General features: G+C 37.0%; 1 protein-coding gene across 10 annotated transcripts in view; it reads right to left on the reverse strand.

Moving 5' to 3' along the window:
- Positions 1-22622, reverse strand: part of CMSS1 (cms1 ribosomal small subunit homolog) — a 458243-nt gene that overhangs the window by 27841 nt on the left and 407780 nt on the right. For 5 of the 10 annotated variants that reach the window (XM_077118613.1, XM_077118611.1, XM_077118616.1 and 2 more), the window contains one exon: positions 3381-3472. The exons of 2 other annotated variants lie outside the window; for them this stretch is intronic. In XM_077118613.1, coding sequence (XP_076974728.1) covers positions 3381-3472 — 92 coding nt within the window. Of the gene's footprint in view, positions 1-3380; positions 3473-10121; positions 10212-22622 lie in introns of all 10 variants that reach the window. 3 more of the 10 variants (XM_077118612.1, XM_077118619.1, XM_077118617.1) reach the window with 2 other exon arrangements.

Here is a 22622-nt window from a genome sequence, read left to right on the forward strand (position 1 = left end):
ACATGAAAAGAAAGAAGGTGAGTCAGAATGGAAGGACATAGTCCTGTTTTCTCTTGGCAATAGTAAAAAAAATCTTGAAGACAAAGAGTGAGAGTAAGACCTGAGATATGAAGTGATTAATGCTCAAATAAGGAAATGGCAAGAAGGGGAAATAAGGAATGAAAAAGTTAAGATTTCTTTTTAATCCAAGGAGATAAAGAAAGGTCTAGCTGGGGAAAAAAAGAGGTCCAATGTGATCTCTAAGGGGGAGAAGATGGGTCATGGAACCATTGAACAGCTACTGACATCATGGAAGCATCAACGAAAATGTCACAAAATCCCTTGAAAGAGATTATTTTCTGGGAACCATAATTATAGTCAGTTGGGCTGGTTCTGAAATGGCTGATGCTGAGAAGGGAAGAGGGTGATGCAACCTCTAGGAGTAGGGAAATTCATCATTTATTTTGGAAGCAATATCTAGGGAAATAAAAGAGAAGAGTTGGCAAATCTTTACACTCATGTTAAGCAGGTCAAGGATGATTATTTAGATGTGAAATGGTTGCTAGAGATGCAGTTTTGTGTATTAAAAAAACTTAAAAAGTTATAAATCTGCTGTGTGAAATCTTGGACTTGGTAATACAATAAGAGGTATGGACTTGGTAATACAAATGTGAGGCCCAGCTGTGGCACAGGAAGGAACTCCAACTATTTCTACTTCTATTAAAGCCTAAACGTATATTCCAACTGGGAGTATAATGCCAATTCCTTTACAGGAATAAAGAAAAATTTAAAAGAACAGCAAAGCAACTAAACAACTTTGAAAAAAAATTCAAAATTTAAATAAAGCATAAAATAATTTCTTTTTCTTTTGATAAAAAAGAGCAATTATTATTATTATTATTATTATTATTATTATTATTATTATTATTATTTTACATAGGCAGGCAACGGGAATTGAACCCAGGTCTCTGGTATGGCAGGTGAGAACTCTGCTACTGAGCCACTGTGGCCCACCCAAGAGTAATTACTTTTTAAAAACAAATATCTGGTTATGTATGCCAAATCAGTCGAGTGCCCAATATGGAGCTCAGTGCTGTAGTGGCCCTGAGGTGCTTATGAACCAGTGGAGAACCCACTGTCTACATATGCAAACAACTAGAAAAGGGCTCAGGATGAGACAGTCTGCCTGATAATAAGGTCCTCTTTGGGGACATGAGATGAGTTCCAGAAGGGGAAAAGGAATGGGAGAGAGGGCATGGGGAGCCCATGAGGAACTAGAGGGACTGGCTGGAGAATCAAGGGTAGAGCAAGAGAGATGGCAGCCCTGAGTGTCAAGACTGGGGAGCCTTTCAAGGAGGGAAATTAAGTGGGAAGATCAAAGATGGGGCTTGGGAAGGGAAGAGGAATGCTGGGTCATGAGATTCCAAAAGATTGCTACAGGCCCAGTGTCAGGGAGCTGATGCAAAGGATTGAGATGGGGGTAGTGTCGAGAAAATTTAGATAACAGGCATAGACATTTATTCCTTCATTTCATAATCAAGGAGTGTCATTTGTGGGAAAGGGTCTGTGGAGATGCACATTCCGTGGAGATGGCTGGAGAAACAAGAGAGGGATAACAAGTATATGAGGTAGAGCGCTAGAAACAAATTCCAATGTAAATTGAGAGGAAGAGGAAAATCCTCAGGCCAGGGAAATGAGATTAGGTTTGGAGAAAGGGGTTGGGGCATTTTATCTATCTAGTACTGGGACTCAGTTTGATACTGAAGGAATTAGAAGAAGTGATTTAAAATGGGCAATAAAATCTCAAGCTTTTAAATATATCTTTTCTTAGCAGAAAATGTTAATGGCATGTAACCACTAAGCATATGAGGACATGGTTAATCCAATTTTCTAACTTGAAAGAGAGGACAGGTGAAGAGGGCAGTGGAAGCATTTGTCTAACTTGATGGTTATGGGGAAAGAAAAGCCAGGGAGGAAGGAGCTACAGAAACAGGGAGAAATTTAGCAATGTTGATGCTAAAAAAAAAACAGTAAAGATGCAGGCTTGAGTATATTACTGCAAATATATTCTTTTATCAATGGGTCCAGAGAAAGTGAACAGCAAGTAAGAAGAAAATTAAGGGGAGAAGTAAGGGAAAAAGAAAGCGAATAGGGCATGAAGAAAAATGTTTGGAAATAAGTACTGCAAGTGGAGCTTTGGGACAAAGTCAAAGAAGGCATGACTACTGGTATGGTTAGTGAGATAAATTAAGGTAATACTAAACTCCCTTTTTGGAAATAAATTGAAAAGCCAAATTGTGGGTCTCTAAAAGAATGGTAAAACTACAACTGGCATAGGACCTTTGAGCAAAATATTTAATGACTGGAGAAAAGATTAAGATGATTACATGTTAAATATATATATTTTTATCATTCCCCTTTCTACAAAGAAAAAAAGAAGAAAATAAAAAAGATTAAATATATTTCACTTTATCAGTTACTCTACAGTAATCTCACTACTCTGCTTATTCTTTGCTAACCACTGTTCCAAGCACTTAACAAGTATTAATTTATTTAATCCCATTGCAACTCTGGGGGTAAAAGATACAATTTTTAACACCATTTTAACAAATAAGAACACAGAGGCACAAAGAAGCTAAGTAATTTGTCTAAGGTAACATAGTTTATAAGCAACAACTACGTTAAACTGCTTCTCATAATTATCCTGACCCGGGCCACAGACTTTGGATAGAGTCACCCTGTAGTTGAATGAGGTTAGAGGCACCTATAAGAAACAGTTCTATGAAGAAAATGAGAACTTTGGACTAACTTTAAAAATCACACATAGATTTACCAATTAGATTTGAGGGACACATAAAGTGAAACATCTTCAAACGAATGTGAGTAGCATTTCAAAGGCCAATAGGAAGACTAAAAAGACAATAAAGGTCATAAGTCCATAAAGCAAATATGGAGACAGCAAATCCTGAGAAGAATGAAAATGCTAGACCATAACAATGGGTAAAAACAAGGCACTGGGAAGGCTGTTGACAGCATGGCATGGTACTATAATCATGGGTTTGTGGGTAGAGTAACCCTGCATATGTTTATACTATTTGTCTCCTCCTAGGAACTATAACTAAAAGAATGAGGCTAAATCGTTGGAAGAAATGTGACACAGGAATCTAAGATACCATTATTATTGCAAAATACATTTATACATTTATATAATAAAATCTTATGGGGAAACAGAACCCGCTGGCTTATATTTAATGAAGCATAGTCTTTCCAGGGGGTAGAGATGATAAAAGCTTCCCTCAAATTCCACACAGTTGACGTTGGTGCACAGCAAATGCTATACAGGGGTGGAAGAAGCTTATTTCAGAAGCCAGCCATTATGACTTTCCCACAGTGACTGTCACCTGTTTGGCTTTCTTTGACATTGCAGGAATTGGAACTGTCTCCTGCTGCATCATTTCATTGTTACCTCCTCCTTCTTCACCATTTGATGCTTCTAGAAAAAAGAAAGTTTAGAAATTAGAAAAGGGTCTCTCTGTCTCCTTTCTTCTATTGCTGGGGCAACCTTGCTACAACATTTTTAAAAGTTTCTAACCCTCGACTTAGTAATTCCAACCCCAGAAAGCTGAATTTAAGGAAATGATCCACAATGAAGACAGGAATTTAAGCACTGAGATGGCAATCTTCTTTATAAAACTGAAAAACTTAAGATTACCTAGAAATCTAATATTAGGGGAAGTTAAACAATTATGGAACACTCAAACAAAAGAATTTTGCAGCTTTAAAAATCAAATTTATTAAGAATTTACAATGACAAAAAGCCACCTTATGACGATGATAATGAAATGATCAAAACTATCATTATGCAGCAGCTACTATATGTTTAGCACAGGGCATAGTATATATTATCTTATTTAATTCTTACAATATAACTACTGACTTTACAGATACTAAGTCCCCCATTTGCAAATAAGAAAACTGCCATGTAAAGAGATGAAGCAACAGATCACACACCTGGGAACCCAGGTCTATTTGAGCTTAAAGGTCATGATCTTTCCCAGTAAGTTAAAATAGCTGCGTCTAGACAAGCCAGTCCTGAAACTTCGGTGCTGGGCTTAGTAGAAATATTAAGAAGTTGTGGTAAAGGGATTATGGTCATGATAAATTTTTATTTTGAATGTTCTTTATCTTTCTGCAATGGAAAAAGTAAACTATTCCTCTAAGAACCTAGAAAAATAAAAGATAAAACAATTTCCCAATTTATAAAACCAAAAGTTCTTAGATTTGATACCAAAAGCATAGTTCATATTAGGAAAAACTGGTAAATTAGACTGTGTCAAAATTAAACATTTTTGCTGTGCAAAAGATTCTGGGTTCAGAGAACTGCAGAGTCACTCCAGGCAGACGATAATGGAATCTTCAAAATTAAAAGCCCTGGGCCTAGAGCTGCCAGATAAAATACAGGATGCCCTGTTAAATTTGAATTTCAGATACATAGCAAATAATTTTTAAATATAAGTAGGTCTCAAATATTGTGTGGGGCATATCTATAGGGGCCCCCCAAATTATTCACTATTTGTCTGAAATTCAGATTTAATGGGGTATCCTGTATTTTTATTTGTTAAATTTGACAACCCCATCTGTGGCATTTCCTTTCCCTAGAAAAAGGCCACTGTTGGGGGCTGAATCATATCTCCCACAAACGGATGCCATGTCCCAAGTCCTGGCCCTATGGTATGAACCCATTTGTAAATAGGAACTTTGAAAATGTTATTAATTAATGTGAATGTGTGCCCAAACTAATGAGGGTGGGCCTTAATCCAATGTGGCTGATGTCCTTATAAGCAAAGGAAACTAGACACAGAGAGAAAATCACAGGAAGAAGCCTTAAGCTGGAAGTTAACAGATCCCAGAAGAGAAAGGAGAAGATGCTATTCTAGCTTGCTAGCTGTTGGAATGCAATGTCCCAGAAACAGAATGGTTTTTAAAAAGGGGAATTTATTAAGTTGCTAGTTTACAGTTCTAAGGCTGACAAAATGTCTCAATTAAAGCAAATCTATAGAAATGTCCAGTCTAAGGCATCCAGGGAAAGCTACCTTGATTCAAGTAGACCAATGAAGTTCAGGGTTTCTCTCAAGTGGAAAGGCACATGGTGAATATGGTCAGGGTTTCTCTCTTGGCTGGAAGGGCATATGGTGAACATGATGTCATCTGCTAGTTTTCTCTCCAGCTCCCTGGGAGGTGTTTTCCTTTTTCATCTTCAAAAGTCCCTGGTTGGTGGACTCTCTGCTTCTTGGTTCTGTGGTGTCCTCTGTTGCGGCTTTCTCGTGGCTCTGTTGTTCTTCTCTGTTTTCTCTGAATCTCCTGCTTTCTCCAAAATGTTTCCTCTTCTATAGGATTCCAGTAAAGTAATCAAGACCCACCTGGAATGGATGGAGACACGTCTCCACCTAATCAGTTTTAATGGTCACACTGATTGAGTCCCATCTCCATGGAGATAAGCTAATTTAAGTTTCCAACATACAATAATGAATAGGGATTAGAAGAAATGGCTGCCTTTACAAAATGGGATTAGGATTAAAACGTGACTTTTCTAGGGTACATAAATCATTTCAAACCACACAGATGCCATTATGTGCATTGCCAGTGACAGAAAAGCCAAGGACCAAGGATTGCAGGCAGCAAGTTCCAGAATGCCACCATCTTCTGGGAAGAAGCATTGCCTTCCTGACACCTTGACTCTGAATCTCTCATAGCCTCAAAACCGTGAGCCAATAAATTTCCATTGTTTAAGCCAATCCATTGTATGATATTTGTTTTAGCAACTAGGAAACAAGACAGCCACACTCAGTTCTGTGAAATTTCTTATATTGGCTTCTACCACTGGTAGAACACCTTCCTACCCATTCTTCTCATTTGAGATCCTTCTTGGAAGCTTTGGTTGACAACGTAGGCTTCCTTCTTCCTATTGCCTCTGAACTTTTATAGTCTTTGTAGTCTGTACCTTGTAAATCAGCATATAATTTTATTCTGCATCACACTGTATACTAATATTGCATAAATTTTAGGCTTTTCCTTTTCCTCCATCTATTGTAAACTCTCTGGGGCTACACTAATAGGTGCACAAAGTACTTGGTTCAAGAGTTGATTAAAAAGAAAAAAGCCCTCTCCCATACCAACTGTTTTATTTACATTTTTGCTATAAAAGTAATATATTCTTCATGTAAAACATAAAACACATCATACAAGTTTAAGTAAAACTTCTCATCCCTGTCTTATGTGATAAACTAAGTTTTGATGTATTCTTCTATTCTTTCAGATACTTTCAATGCACTGAAAGTGCACGTACACACACATGCCTTTTATATAAATAGAATTAGATCATACATATGGTACCTCAACTTTTTTTTATAATCTATTATTTCTTTTCACATCTTTAGATCTACTCCATAATCTTTAATGGTTACGTAACATTTCATTATATGGATATTTCATAATTAACTAGTCTCTACTGAGTTGTTTATAATATTCCACACCTACAAACAAGGCAATATTTCTGGGTTTATCAAGTTATTTTGCATAGACTTACTAAATATTCAAAATCCTCACCTATTCTAGACCACATTAGAAGTATTACTTAGTTTAATTAATTGCTCCTTTCTTAAAGAGCGTATTTGTTTAAAATGATCGTATCAATTGCACCTGACAGAGTTCAAATACTACTGCAAGTTATAAAATAAAAGGCATAAAATAAAAAAATTATCCTCTCTCCCCAATCCCAATTCCTTGCTTGCAAGGAAAACAATTGTTAACTGTTCTCTTGTTAAGCCAACCCATTACGTGGTTTTGTCAGAGGAGACTGATAAACAAAGATAGCCACTTTGGGAAAGTTTGGTAGTTTCTTATATAGTTAGACAAAAATCATGTGGAGCAGTAATCCCACTCCTAGCTATTTACATAAGAGAAGTGAAAACATAAACATATACATAAAAATCTGTATACAAATGCTTATTATAGCAGCTTTATTCTTAATTACCAAAAACTGGAAAATAACTCAATGTCCTTTCAATGGTGAATAGATGAACTGTGGAACAATCATATAATGGAATATTATTCAGCAATAAAAAGAAACAAAAACTACTGACACACACACACAAATATGGATGAATTTAAGAAATATGATAAGTGAAAGAATAACTCAAAACTAACACTTTAGAATTAAAAAAATAAGTCTGATTGAAATAAAATTTTCCTTTCTCATGCTGTTCTTGTTCAGTGAAGTAATTGAGGCTAAATTAACTTCATTAAAAAGTTGGAAAACACCCTCTCTTTTTCTAGCCTCCGAAATAGCTGTATATAGTTGAAATAATTTATTCCTTGATACTTGGTAAAATCTATCAGTAAAACAAGCAGGGTCTAGTATTTTTATTCTTTTTTTTTTTGCATGGGCAGGCACCAGGAATTGAACCCAGGTCTCCAGGCACAGCAGGTGAGAACTCTGCCTGCTGAACCACTGTGGCCTACCTTAGTATTATTTTTGTAGGTATGTTTTTTTTTTTTTTTTTTTTTAAAGGAAAGACAGAGAGAAGGAAGGAAGGATAGAAGGAAGGAAGAGAGGAAGAAAGGGAAACATCTTTTAAACATTTTCTTGTTTTTTATTGTATTTTGTTTCTCCGTTTTCGTTACATGGGCTGGGGCCGGGAATCGAACCGAGGTCCTCCGGCATAGCAGGCAAGCACTTTGCCCGCTGAGCCACCGCGGCCCGCCCTGTAGGTATGTTTTAACATATTGCTTCAATTTCTATTTTAATGTGATTATTCATATTTTCATATTTATTACTTTTTTGGCATGGGCAGGAATTGGGAATAGAACCCGGGTCTATAGCATGGCATGCAAGAATTCTACCTACTGAGCTCCTGTGACCCACCCCATATTAAGTCTTAATTTAGTTTTTAGCAAGCACATTTTTCAAAATTTTCAGGGCACCTGGCTATTAAATCTAACTTTTCACATTTATTGTACAGAGTAGATCCTTACATGTACCTATGTCTCTTTTTTTCTATTAATTTGCACGTTTTTCTTGTTTAACCTTTCTAGAAATCTTTTTATTAAAAAATCAAAACAATGGGTTTTTTATTTATTCATGCCTTCTAATTCATATTTGATTTCTATTATACTAATTTCTATTCTTACTTTCTTTATGCTTACTCTTCTGATTTTCTAATTTTTATTGCCAGACGTTAGCTCATTAATTCTTTTTTTGAGGTAAACATTAAGGTTATACTTTCCCTCTAAATATAACTTAAGGTATACATGTTTTAAAATGATAGGATTTTCCTTATAATTTAATTCTAAATATTTTTAGTTTCCATTATGATTTCTTTGACTTTGGAGTTATATAGAAGTATACTTTAAATTTCCAAGCCTACTTTTTTCCTTAAATTTTTTTATTTTCATTGTGAAATATATAAACAAGAAAAGCAATAAATTTCAAAGCACATCACAACAATTAGGTATAGAAAAGGTTTCAGAGGGGTTACAGTTCCACAATTTCAGGTTTTTCTTTTGAGGTGCCCCAAGACACTAGAGACTAAAAGAAATATCAATATAAATGATTCAGCAGTCATACTGTCTTGTTAATCCTATCTTCTCTATTATAGCTCCACTTTCTCTTTTGATCTTTCTCACAATCTTTAGGGGTACTTGGGCTATGCCCATTCTAACTTTTTCATGTTGAAAAGGGCTATTGATAATGGGGATGGGGGATGTAACTTGTTGATGTTCTGGAGAGGCTGACCCCTTTGGATTTCCATACTTCTCTGGTCTAGGAACCCAACTGGAGGTTGGAGGTTTCTGGAAAGTCATCATAGTACATGGAGCCTTTGTAGAACCTCAGATGGAGTCCTATAGGTATTCTTTAGGGTTGGTGGGAATGGTTTTGGTTGGGGTCTGTTAAACCACCAGGCATATTTTTTTAAGTTATTTTCTCATTGCATTGTCGTCAGAAAACTGGCCTATATACAAACTCTTTGATGTTTGTCAAGACTTGCGGTACAATTCCGGCATTGTAGTGCAAAAGCAGCCCCAGACAATATATGAATGAATGGGCATGGCTGTGTATTAATAAACTTGATTTACAGAAACATGAAGCAGCTAGATTTGGCTGATTGGTCACAGTTTGCCAACCACAAGCCTAGTAGATAATCAATTTTTAAAAATGTTTCAACTTTTTCTTTTTTGACAGTACATATGGTTTCTAGTTAGGTACAGAGTTGTTTATATGATCACAGGTAAACTTGTTAACTATGTTATTCAAATGTTTGTATACCTATGAATTTTTATCTGTTTTATCTATCAGTTGTCAATGTACTATCTCCCACTCATTTTAAATTTGTCCAATTTTTCTAGTAATTCTACCAATTTTCATTTATATATATTATAGGCATATTATTAGGTGCATACAAGTTTAGAACTGTTACAGCTTCCTGCTGACTGTTTTTTTACTTAATCATTATATTGTGACTCTATTTAAAAAAAACCCTCATCTTCTTTAATTTAGTTCAATTTTACTTTTTTGGGGGGGCGTGGTCTGCTATATTTCTAGTGGCGATCAACTATTCTCTGGAAAATCTACACTATATGCACTGAAAAATAAATGCTGGAAATATAACTGTATAAAGAGTCTAAAGCGCTTTGCTAAAGTTACTCATCACTAGGAGCCAGGAATGTTTTATTTGGAGCATCAGGGCTGGGAACTACTCTTAAAAAAAATCATCTTTCCAGCTCATTAAGAGATTCCCAGAGCATCACTGGGAAAGAACACAAATCCCACATTCAAAGAACAGGACCATGAGATGAACCCTGTGAAGGCCTTAAGGTCAAGTCAGGAATATAGACCACAGGGGAGGGGAAGGGAAGTAACAGACAGAGAAACCTAACCAATGGAAGAAGAGGCCCTCAATTCTGACTCCGCCTACACTAACAAGAGCTGTGTAGTGAAGGGGAGTTCCACCCTTTATTACTTCTGTACCTTTTCACATCACAGTGACTACTGTATATGTGCCATGGCTAAAATATAAGGGCTTATAATCAATTAGGCCACACCAGAACAGATTCACACTGTCTGCAAGTCTCATTTACTCCACCTCTTCAGAATGTCCACTCTCCTTTTATCCCGGCCATCTGTCTTTTTCTATCAAAATCTTCCCCTGTCTTCAAAATTCAGCTCAAGTTTCCTTAAAACAGAAACAAAAATATTTTAGGTCTATAATCTAGCAAGTACTTAAAAATTTCATTGATAAAAGGAAAATGGGGAGAAAAGGAGAACAGAGTTTGAAATGGAAGAATTCCGTATAGGAGGGGCAGCAAACCCAAGATGATCATGCCCAATCCAGGGCAACTGGTCACCTCGTAGGGAGGTCCTCAGAGAAACTCAGGCAGGCGTAGCCTTCAGTCTCCTGGCCTTTTCTGACCAGGGAATTTGGGGGTCTATGTGCCAGGTAATTGGTCGAATCTCAAATCTTCCACAGGCTTGTGGTGCTTCATAAGACTTTATGTTAGCATGGCATTGTGCCCTGCAAATATTGTTTTTCCTAGCCTTTGTCTTTTTCATTTTGCTTTCTCACTCTTAACCATAGCTAGAACCTGGGCATGATCTCCCTCTCCGTCTCTCAGTTTCCTTACTTCTCCCTCTCATCAGAAGATTTTATTAAAAAAATAAACAAAGGGGCTTCCGGGTCAAGATGGCGGCTTAACAATGTGCGCGTTTGAGTTCATCCTCCAGAACAACTACTAAATAACCAGAAACAGTACAGAACAGCTCCTGGGGCCACGTCAGTGACCAGACACACAACGTACCCCAGTCTGGACCAGCTGGACTGGCTGTGAGCACCCCCTAGAACCGTGAGTTCCCAAAGCTGCGGGGGCCAGAGCCCCTCCCCCACAGGCCGCTTCCCAGAGGGGAAAGGAAAGGACTTTACCAGCAGCAGGGACTGGGCACAATCAAACACCAATTGTGGAACTAATTAACAAATTCTGACTACTAGAAATAGGCCCCAGCTTAGGTGAACCTGATCAAAGCTGAGGTTGCTAATTTTTGTCCCGGTGCCAAGGGGGCAGGGCTGATGGAAAAAGGGGGGAAAAAAAAAGAAGAAGAAGGAAACAGAGGTTTTTGTGGCTGTGTGTCTAGAAAGTTTGACTGCCTCAGGATACAGTGGCAGGACTTTTCAGGCTGCAACTGCCCCAGGCATAGGCAGAAGTGAGCTCTTTTGGGGGCTTATCTGGAGACTGTGCCTTCCCCAAGGCAGGGGGCAAGCCCCACCCTGGTGGGATCCCTCCATCAAGGAATTCAGACACCAGGGCTTGGTAATTTGAAGCCATTAACACCAGCCTAAAACCTCTCCTCTGTCTCCACCACGCCCCCAGCAGGGAGAGTCTGCCAAAGTTAAAGGTACCGCATCATCTTATGCTGGTGGGACCTGCAGTCAGACAAGCACCACATACTGGGCAGGATAAGAAAAACAGATTCCAGAGACTTCACAGGAAAGTCTTTCAACCTGCTGGGTCTCACCCTCAGGGAAAACTGACGCAGGTGACTCTCTCTTCCTGATAGGAGGTCAGTTTGGTCTGGGAAAATCTGGCTGGGGTCAATAATATCTAAGTAGACCCTCCTAAGTGTGTGTGTGGGGGGAAAGGCACCACACAAGCAGGGCAAGAAACAAGAAAAAGGGAACTGAAAAATTCTCCTCTGTTAAACAAAACTTAAGCTAAAGGTCCAGATAAAGCTGAACGGAATGTCAAAGAACAGATAGACAACAAATTCATCCAACAAGAAAATCCTAGGTAAAAGAAGTGAAAGCAATCTCCAGAATAAACTAATTAAGGTAATTAAATGCCTAGACGCCAGCAAAAAATAACAAATCACACTAGGAAAATTGAAGATATGGCCCAGTCAAAGGAACAAACCAACAATTCAAATGACATACAGGAGCTGAAACAATTAATTCAGAATGTACGAACAACATCAAAAACCTCATCAAAAACCAAATCAATGAATTGAGGGAGGATATAAAGAAGGCAAGGAAAGAACAAAAAGAAGAAACTGAAAATCTGAAAAAACAAATCACAGAACTTATGGGAATGAAAGACACAGTAGAAGAGATGAAAAAAACAATGGAAACCTACAACGGTAGATTTCGAGAGGCAGAACATACGATTTCTGAACTGGAGGACGGAACATCTGAAATCCGACAAGAAACAGACACTATAGGAAAAAAAATGGAAAAATATGAGCAGGGACTGAGGGAATTGAAAGACAATATGAAGCACACGAATATACGTGTTGTGGGTGTCCCAGAAGGAGAAGAGAAGGGAAAAGGAGGAGAAAAACTAATGGAGGAAATTATCACTGAAAATTTCCCAACTCTTAGGAAAGACTTAAAATTACAGATCCAAGAAGTGCAGCGTACCCCAAAGAGAAAAGATCCAAATAGACATACTCCAAGACATTTAATAATCAGAATGTCAGAGGTCAAAGAGAAAGAGAGGATCTTGAAAGCAGCAAGAGAAAAGCAATCCATTACATACAAGGGAAGCCCAATAAGACTATGCACAGATCTCTCAGCAGAAACCATGGAGGTGAGAAGACAGTGGGATAATATATTTAAATTATTAAAAGAGAAAAACTGCCAACCAAGAATTCTATATCCAGCAAAATTGTCCTTCAAAAATGAGGGAGAAATGAAAACATTTTCAGACAAAAAATCACTGAGAGAATTTGTGACCAAGAGACCAGCTCTGCAAGAAATACTAAAGGGAACACTAGAGACAGATACGAAGACAGAACCGAGAGAGAGGTGTGGAGAAGAGTGTAGAAAGGAAGACTATGAGTAAAGGTAAAAAGAAGGAAAATTAGATGTGACGTATAAAATCCAGAAGGCAAAATAGTAGAAGAAAGTACTACCCATGCAGTAATAACACTGAATGTTAATGGATTAAACTCTCCAATCAAAAGACATAGTCTGGCAGAATGGATTGAAAAACAGGACCCATCAATATGCTGTCTCTACTCAAAGGACACGAGGCCAAGGACACAAATGGACATTTACACACCAATATTTATAGCAGCATTATTAACAATTACCAAGAGATGGAAACAACCAAAATGTCCATCAACAGACAGTTGGCTAAACAAACTGTGACATTTACATAAGATGGAATATTATGCAGCTGTAAGACAGAATAAAGTTATGAAGTATGTAACAACATGAATGGACCTTAAGGACATTATGCTGAGTGTGATTAGCCAGAAACAAAAGGACAAATACTGTATGGTTTCACTGATATGAACTGACATTAGTGAATAAACTTGGAATATTTCCTTGGTAACAGAGACCATCAGGAGATAGAAATAGGGTAAGATATTGGGTAATTGGAGCTGAAGGGATATAGATTGTGCAACAGGACTGAATGTAAAAACTCAGAGATGGACAGCACAATACTACCTAACTGTAATACAATTATGTTAAAACACGAATGAAGCTGCATATGAGAATGATAGAGGGAGGAGGGCTGGGGCATAAAGGAAATCACAAAGAAAGATAGATGATAAAGACTGAGATGGTGTAATCTAGGAATACCTAGAGTGTATAATGATAGTGACTAAATGTACAAATTTAAAAAATGGTTTTGCATGAGGAAGAACAAAGGAATGTCATTACTGCAGTGTGCTGAAAATAGATGGTACTTAATATTTAAAAATTTCAACTAATGTGTGAGACTAAAGCAAAAAATGTTTATTTGGTACAAATCTATACTTTGACTAGTGCATCTCCTAATATAACTTATGTACATAGTTGATTGAACACCTTAAATACAGTGAACTTTGTATAGGACATGAGATTTTGTTGGTCTGTCCAGGTGATGCCCTGATGAATCCCAGAGTGATTTGATCAGTGAGTGGAAAAGTATTTGCAAAGTCCCCTTTGGGGAATGGTGAGAACGGGGGAAAACTCAACTTCCCCAAGTTGAATTCTTGATATTCTCACAAGCAGTGTGGACAACGAAAGCTATAGGCTGAGCCCCCAGTCTTGGGGTTTGTTCATATGAAACTTAACCCCACAGGGGATAGGTCAAGCCTACTTAAAATTAGGCCTAAGAGTCACCCCCAAGAGAATCTCTTTTGTTGCTCAGATGTGGCCTCTCTCTCCAGGCAACACAGCAAGCAAACTCACCACCCTCCCCCTGTCTACATGGGACATGACTCCCAGGGGTGTGAATCTTCCTGGCAGCGTGGGACAGAAGTCCCAGAATGAGCTGAGATTCAGCATCAAGGGATTGAGAAAACTCGAGAATGAGCTGAGACCCAGCATCAAGGGATTGAGAAAACCTTTCAACCAAAAGGGGGGAAGAGTGAAATGAGACAAAGTGTCAATGGCTGAGAGATTCCAAACAAAGTCGAGAGGTTATCCTGGAGGTTATTCTTATGCATTAAGTAGATATCACCTTGTTATCCAAGATGTAATGGAGAGGCTGGAGGGAACTGCCTGAAACTGTAGAGCTGTGTTCCAGTAGCCATGTTTCTTGATGATGATTGTATAATGACATAGCTTTCACAATGTGACTGTGTGATTGTGAAAACCTTGTATGCATGCTCCTTTTATCTACCTTGTCAACAGATGAGAGGAACATATGGGAGAAAAATAAATAATAGGGGGAACAAATGTTAAAATAGATTTAGTTTGAAATGCTAGTGATCAATGAAAGGGATCAGTAAGGGGTAAGGCCTGTAAAATTTTTTTTTTTCTGTTTGTTATATTTTTCTGTTGTCTTTTTATTTCTTTTTCTGAATTGATGCTAATGTTCTGGGAAATGATCATGATGATGAATATGCAACTATGTGATGATATTGTGAATTGCTGAGTGTATGTGTTGGGAATGTTTGTGTTTCTTGTAATTTTTTTTTAATTAATAAAAAAAAAAAAATGTAATGGAGAGGCTGGAGGGAACTGCCTGAAAATGTAGAGCTGTGTTCCAGTAGCCATGTTTCTTGAAGATGATTGTATAATGATATAGCTTTCACAATGTGACTGTGTGATTGTGAAAACCTTGTGTCTGATGCTCCGTTTATCGACCTTGTCAACAGATGAGTAGAACATATGGAATAAAAATAAATAATAGGGAAACAAATGTTAAACTAAATTTAGTTTGAAATGCTAGTGATCAATGAAAGGGAGGGGTAAGGGGTATGGTATTTTTTCTTTTTCTGTTTTTATTTTTCTGTTGTGTTTTAATTTTTTCTGAATTGATGCAAATGTTCTAAGAAATGATCATGATGATGAATATGCAACTATGTGATGATATTGTGAATTACTGATTATATGTGTAGAACGGAATGAGCATATATTAAGGATGTTTGCATTTCTTTCTTGTAATTTTTTTATTAATAAAAATTATTAAAAAAATAAATAAATAAACAAAATCAACCAAACAAAAAAATGCTGTTGAATTTAAGTTGCTCAGACTTGGCTCACAAAGTTTTCTTGTCACTCTGAACTGGAATGAGGAGTGGGATTATCCCTTTCTCCCTTTTATTTTGCTACTCCTAATGGTAACTGCAACGGTCTGATCTACATTCTAATAATGCCCATATTTTCATATCTGAGTATGTACCTAGCAGTGGATCCAGAGTTCATTCATAGAATATGTTACCAGTTTCCACAGAAAACTTGAAAGACAGAAAAGTTGGGATAAAACAGCAAAGTTCTGAATGGGAGTCATTTTTATAGGTCTTGAAAATCTAAGAGAATGTACTAAGACCAATAAGATCACCTCAGAAATACATGATGGAAGAACAATGTTTCACTTTCATTTTGTAGGGAGCTTAAATGCTACAAAATTTGTTGCCAGCTATATATCAGCAGAACAAAATCTTGAAACTTATTTTCCAAAACCGTGACTGCCCCAGGTTAGTAATGCTTTATTTTTTGAAAGTGCACACAGGAAAGGCTCTGGGTTTGTATGGCGTACAAGTAGAAATCAGTTCATCCTCAGGAACCAGTCCCCATTAGAGCCAAGGCATTCAGAGCCACAGAAGCCTGATCTCTTCTGTGACTGCTTCCCTGGTAACCACACTTAAACCTGGCCTGAGTGGAAGCGGAGGGGGCCTTTAATGCTAAAAGTCATGTGAGTGCTGTGAGAGTGCACAGTCTAGAAGCCTTTATAATAAGCCTTCCCCTTATAACCTATGCTTTCAAATTCAATTCTCAGTTTGCACGTTATAGTTAGTCCATATTAGTGAGGCATTATAATATTTGTCTTCTCATTTCTGGGTTATTTCACTCAACACACTGTCCTCAAGTTTCATTCACCTAGTTGTATGTCTCACAACTTCATTCCTTCTTGCAGCTGCTCAATATGAAATCTGCTCTTAACCACCATGCAATATTGCCTCTTTAGCTTGGAAAACAAACTATGTTCCTCTTTCCAGAAAGCTTTCTGGTGGTACTCCTCTTTTAGCAGGTACTAGATCTTAGAACACAGAGACCAGTTTGACATATTAATGATATTCTCATATTTGAATAACACTCATCTAACCTCATATTTATTAAGTAAATTTTAAAAAGGGTCAGGTTGGGGCAGCAGCTTCTGTATGTGTCAGGAAACCTCACCACCCTCCCTCCAAAAACCCAAACAAGTTAGTGCATCTATTTATCCACGATTTCCCATCCTATATTTGATTCTCTTCCTAGATTATGGCTTTTAGCTGGGGAGAAAATATTATCTTGGTTTGCCTCGGCTAGCCCCGGTTTCTGCTTGTTATTCTCATATTCCATATGGTTTAGAATCTAACCTGGAATTAATATTTTTAAATGACTATTATTCTTCTTAGTTATAGGAAAATAAGTTCAGGTGGGTTTAGTACATTTCCACTGGGTCCTTCCACCTTCTGCCATCACCTTGTCCAGTATAAAAAAGAAATGCATGTTAACATATGGTTAAATCTGAAAAATGACTACACTAACCAGTTTTCCTTTTTTGACTCTGTAACTATCATTTCCCTTTCAAAAACAGCATGAAACCTGTTGCCCAAGGCTGCTATCATCTCAAGACTTGACTGGGCTAAGATCTGCTTCCAAACTCACTCATATCATTTTTCTTTTTACATGGGCAGGCACCAGGAATTGAACCCGGGTCCTCGGGCATGGCAGGCAAGCACTCTTACCTGCTGAGCCACCGTGGCCCGCCCACTCATATCGTTTTTGACAGCTTTAATGTCTTATGGGCTGTTTGACTGAACACCTCAGTTCTTGTCACACTATGTGAGCATCTGCACAGACAGTGGCAACATAGGGGCTTGTTTTCTCAGCACAAGTAATCCAAGATGGAAGCCATGGTCTTTTTATAATCTAATCTCATTAGCGACATCACAGCACTTCTGCTGCAGTCTCATTATTAGAACAGGTCATGTAGTCCAGCCCACACTCAAAAGGAGGGGATTACAAAAAAGTGTGTGTGAACGCCAGGTGGTGGGGATCAGTAAGATCATTTTAGAGGTTACCTATCACATGTTGCTTTGACTATTCAGAAAAAAATTATTTTTGGTAATAGTTTTTTTAACTTTTTTATTGTGAAATATAACATATATATAAAAAAGTAATAAATTTCCAAGTATATTTTAGCAAGTAGTTATAGAACAGATTTTAAAGTTTGGTATGGATTACAGTTCTATGATTTTTCATTTTTTCTTCTAGCTGCTCCAAGACACTGGAGATCAACAGATATACAGATATATCAATATAATGATACAGCAATCATACTCATTTGCAAATCCTATCTTCTCTGTTACATTCCTCCTTCTCTTTAAATAACATATATACATAAAAGCAATAAATTTCAATAATGGTTTTTGAACAGAACTATTTTATATAGTCAGCAAAATAATAAAACTTTTTATCAGTTAAAAAGCAAATGTCACAAAAACATACATTTTAGCATACTCTTTTTTGGTTTGGATAGTAACCTACATAGTTACTCTTATTTTGAGCAGCTCATTGCTTGGCCCTTAGCATCTTTGCATGACTTCCTATTAATGGCTCTTACTTCCTGACTTGGTTCCTTTGGTCTCAGATTGAATCTGTTGTCTACATCTGAATACCAAATGGACTCTATTCACACCCAGCCTCATGTCTCACCAGGAACTGTACATTTATCCTATTGTCTAGGGACAAGATAAGGGGTTGTACTATTTAGAGTTCACTGTATCTGAATCAATGGAAAATGACTGGATTTCGTGGGGACAAAAGTACTGGAATTGGGGTCTAGGCTCTTAGGTGCATGGCTTCCATATAAGGAAATTATGATGGCAAAACAAAGGGTCAGTTGAAGGTAAATGCAGGCTACATAAGGATGTGGGCAGGAAGCAAGGTAACGTGAGTGCAGATGAGGAATCTGAGAACCACGGGACACCAAATCCATCAGTATGGCCTATGGCTCTTTCCATATTAGCGCTGGTGGAACAGTGCCTTGCACAATATTAAGAGTGGTGCCCTGAAAAGGGTGTTCTCTGTTCAGTTATGCTTGGGAAATGCTAGGTTAAACAAAGGCAAAAGGGTTTTCTTATTGCAGGAAGTCACTAATATATTAATACGTATTTTGACTCTCCAACTGAGGGAATGGGGACAAGGCTTTTTTCTGGTTTATTAGATCCCAGAACACTGCACTTCAGGGCACTCACTATTAACAGCTCCCAGAATTTGTGCTCTGTGAACCACATTTTGGGAAATGCCTATATAGAGAGTGATAATCGGTAAAAGCCCTAGAAGGTCTACATTCTAATTTCAAGTTTTGTGATCTTGGGCAAATCACTTAATTTATCCCAGTTTTCTCAATCGTGTTTTGATGAAGTCATACAGCTATGATTTTTTATGATTTTCTTCTGGTTCATGCCAACTTCTTCTAAGAATGCTAAACACTCTAGACATGTCAAAATTTCCAGAGTGAAACGGACTGTTGAAGTGCAGAGGGACAGGGTAACTTTTAAAAAATATATAGGTGAATATGGCCCTATTACGTGGGCATATGAGTTACATCATATTCCCTGAACAGAAATTTCATAAGGAAAAAGCCCATGAGGCTGAAGCTAGGCTCACTCCCACTCAACCCTTCTAACAAAAGTGTGATCCCAAGGAAGAGAAATATTACAATGGAAAAATATATTACTTCTGTTAAAACTGCCTTAAGCCTTCACAGAGATTTCAACTACTTATTACTTAATGTATGGCCTTAAAGTGCATCTTGTGAATAGTTAAAGGTGGGTGTGATGCTCACATTCTCTGCTTCAGAATGCTTAGCTTTCTTAGCCAGCCTCTCAGTAGAGAAAGTCGTATCTTAATTGCCTTTCTGTGTAGCTTAGGACAAGACATTTTATTGCTTCATCTTTAAAGTTTCCTCCTGATAAAACTGGGTTTAAGAATATTAGCCTATCAGCTAATAACCAATTACATGGGAATTATACAGAGAAAGATTTGTGGTTCTTAAAGAACAACACTCTGAAGTCTTACATGATGGGGTGACCTAAAGCCGGGGTGTAGAACGGGCTAAGAACAAATAAATGAGAGATTGGGTTGATTAGACTTGATTTGCCAATACTACACTGACTCTCAACTTGGGGGGAATATCATTTTAAAATATATATTTTTACACTAATCCCTGATATAAAAATAATATATATTCACTACAGAATTTTCTTTAAATACAGAAAAATTAAAAGAAACAAAAATTATTGATGGACCCACCAGAAAAACTTATCCATTATAATTTTGATGAATCAATACATTTACTTTCAGCTTTTGTATCTCTCTGTGGGTGTATTTGTATGCATATATATACTCATACAACTTTACATAGCTGGAATTATATAGCATAATCAAATGCCTTTTTTCTCAATATTATATCATGAGAATTTTCCCAAGTCATTAAATAGTCTGGAAAAATATTTTTTTGTGGCTATATTACAAACCAATGTTTGCCTGTACTATATTTATTTGCTCTTTTATCATTATTTATTTTCCCAAATTCTGCCTGTATAAATATAGTGTAATCAATGCCTTTATATGTAAAATCTTACATATTTCTGATTAGAATAGATTTCTAGAAGGGAGATTACATTGAAAAGTCTACACATTTTTTTTAGCGTCGTCATGATTTTAAACTACATTCAAGAAGATTCTGAGTCAATTTATAAGCCATCAAGACTGTATAAAAATAACTGTTTCATTACTGTGTATTTTATGTATGATTTTTCCTGTAAACCCACTTTTCTAAAAAAATAATTGTAATGAAATTAAATATATCAGATTTTTTCATTGCTATTATGTTTAGAAAAGTTCTCCAATAGATATTTTTATCTATTTTTTTAATAGTTAAAAATTTTTAACTTTAACAAATCTATATGGAGTAAATTTTACTGTATGGTATGATGTGAAGCTCTTACTTTTATTACCTTTTCAAATATTTAAGAAATTGTCCTTTCATTACCTGCTGAAAGATTCTCCCTTTCTTACTGTCTTGTGATGGCATTTTCATTTGAACAATTCAAATCATACATATGCTAGGGTCTGGTTCCATTGATCTGCCTGTAAGTCTTCTATTAGCACTATTCAAACTAGTTACCATAGTAATATTATTAAAAAAAAATTGAGCTCTCTTACATTTTATTTTCCTAAATGACCATAACATTGGGCACACAGAGCAATGGAAGGAGAGCTAGATTTGGGTCAAGCTCTCTGAGAGAGCTGGGAAAGGGCTAGGCATGGATGAAGGTCAGCAGAGATGTAGCGATGAAGGTCAGTCTTCATCAGGCACCAAGCCTGCCTTCATTCTCTTTCTATAAAAATCTTATCCACTGTCCAGGGTTAACTTTAAATTCTACTGAAACTCAGCAAGAGTCATGGTCAAGCATAGAGACTCTGGAGTAGACTGCCTTGGTTCACATCACAGTTCTGCTATTTGCTATCTGTTAGGCCTTGAGCAAGTTAGTTTAGCTTTCTGTTAGTTCAACTTTCTCGGTTTCCTTATATATAAAATGGGGCTGTTGACAGGATTAAACAGATTAGTGTAAAACTCTTAGAACAGTGCTTGGCTGGGGTAATAAACATTATTATCACCATTTGAAGGTATCTCCCATTTCCATTGTGACACTGAAATTAGCCTTGCTCAGGATACCAATAATCCACTAATTATGGATCAGGGATTAAAATTATAGGCTCTTTAGAATCAGATTGTCTGGCTGGAATCCCCTTCACTGTCATTTACAAGCTGTATGACCTCAGAAGAGTTACTTTATATTTATGTTTCTTACTTTCTTCATCTATAAAATGGGGATATTAGTGATGCCTACTTCATAGGGTTGTTATATAGAGTCCTGACATAATAAATGTAAACTGCTTAGCACACAGTTTTGCACAAGAGTAAATTCTCAATAGAAGGTCATCATCATCATCACCATCATCTTACTTGATTGATTTGGCATTAATGTTCACTCTTAACTTTTTAACACTTTCTCCTCTATTTTCTGGTATGCTGTTGTTCGTTTTCAACCCATTTCTTCATGGGCTTTCTTTCACCTGTCTCTTAAAACGCTGGCATCCTCTTGGGTGTCTTTCACCATTCTATTCTTTGGTGACCCTAAGTTTCTTCGCCCTTCTTTCTTCTAAGCCAGGGACTGGCAAGTTTTTGATTAAAGGGCCAGGTGGTAAATACTTTAGATTTATAGCTCCTACAATCTCTGTACGACTACACAATTCTGCCACTGAAATCCAAAAACACCACAGACAATAAGTTAAAAAAGAATAAGCATGACTGTTCTCCAACAATATTTTCTACAGGCATATCCTGTTTTACTGTGATATACTTTATCATACTTCACAGATATTTTTTCTTTATACAAATTGAAGTTTTGTGGCAACCCTGTATTGAGCAAGTCTATTGGCGCCATTTTTCCAAAAGCATGTACTCACTTTGTGTCTCTGTGTCACATTTTGGTGACTATCACAATACCTCAAGCTTCTTCATTATTATTATATCTGTTAAGGTGATCTGTGATTAGTGCTCTTGGATGTTACTACTGTAATTGTTTTGAGATGCCACAACCTGTGCCCAAATAAGATGGCAAACTTAATAAACGTTGTGTGAGTTCTACTGCCTTACTGACCTGCCATTCACCTTATCTCTCTCCCTTTCTTTGGGCCTCCACATTACCTGAGACACAATAATATTGAAATTAGGCCAATTAATAACCCTACAATGACCTCTACATGTTCAAGTGAAAGTAAAGTCATAAATCTTTCACTTTAAATCAAAAGCTAGAAATGATGAAGCTCAGTGAGGAAAGCATATTGAAAGCCAAGATAGGCCAAAAGCTAGATCTCTTGCACCAAACAAGTAAGTTTGTGAATACAAAAGAAAACTTCTTGAAGGAAACTAAAGGTGAAGTGCCACTCCAGTGAATACACAAATGATAAGAAAGCAAAAAAACCCTATCGCTATTGTGGAGAAAGTTTTAGTGGTATAGACAGATGATCAAAAGAGCCACAGACCAAAAGGGGGAAAAGAAGTGTAATTATTTAATAAAGTATCAGTGGCAGAGT

The sequence above is a fragment of the Tamandua tetradactyla genome, chromosome 10 (genome assembly GCF_023851605.1).
Source record: "Tamandua tetradactyla isolate mTamTet1 chromosome 10, mTamTet1.pri, whole genome shotgun sequence".
NCBI classification, from domain to species: domain Eukaryota; kingdom Metazoa; phylum Chordata; class Mammalia; order Pilosa; family Myrmecophagidae; genus Tamandua; species Tamandua tetradactyla.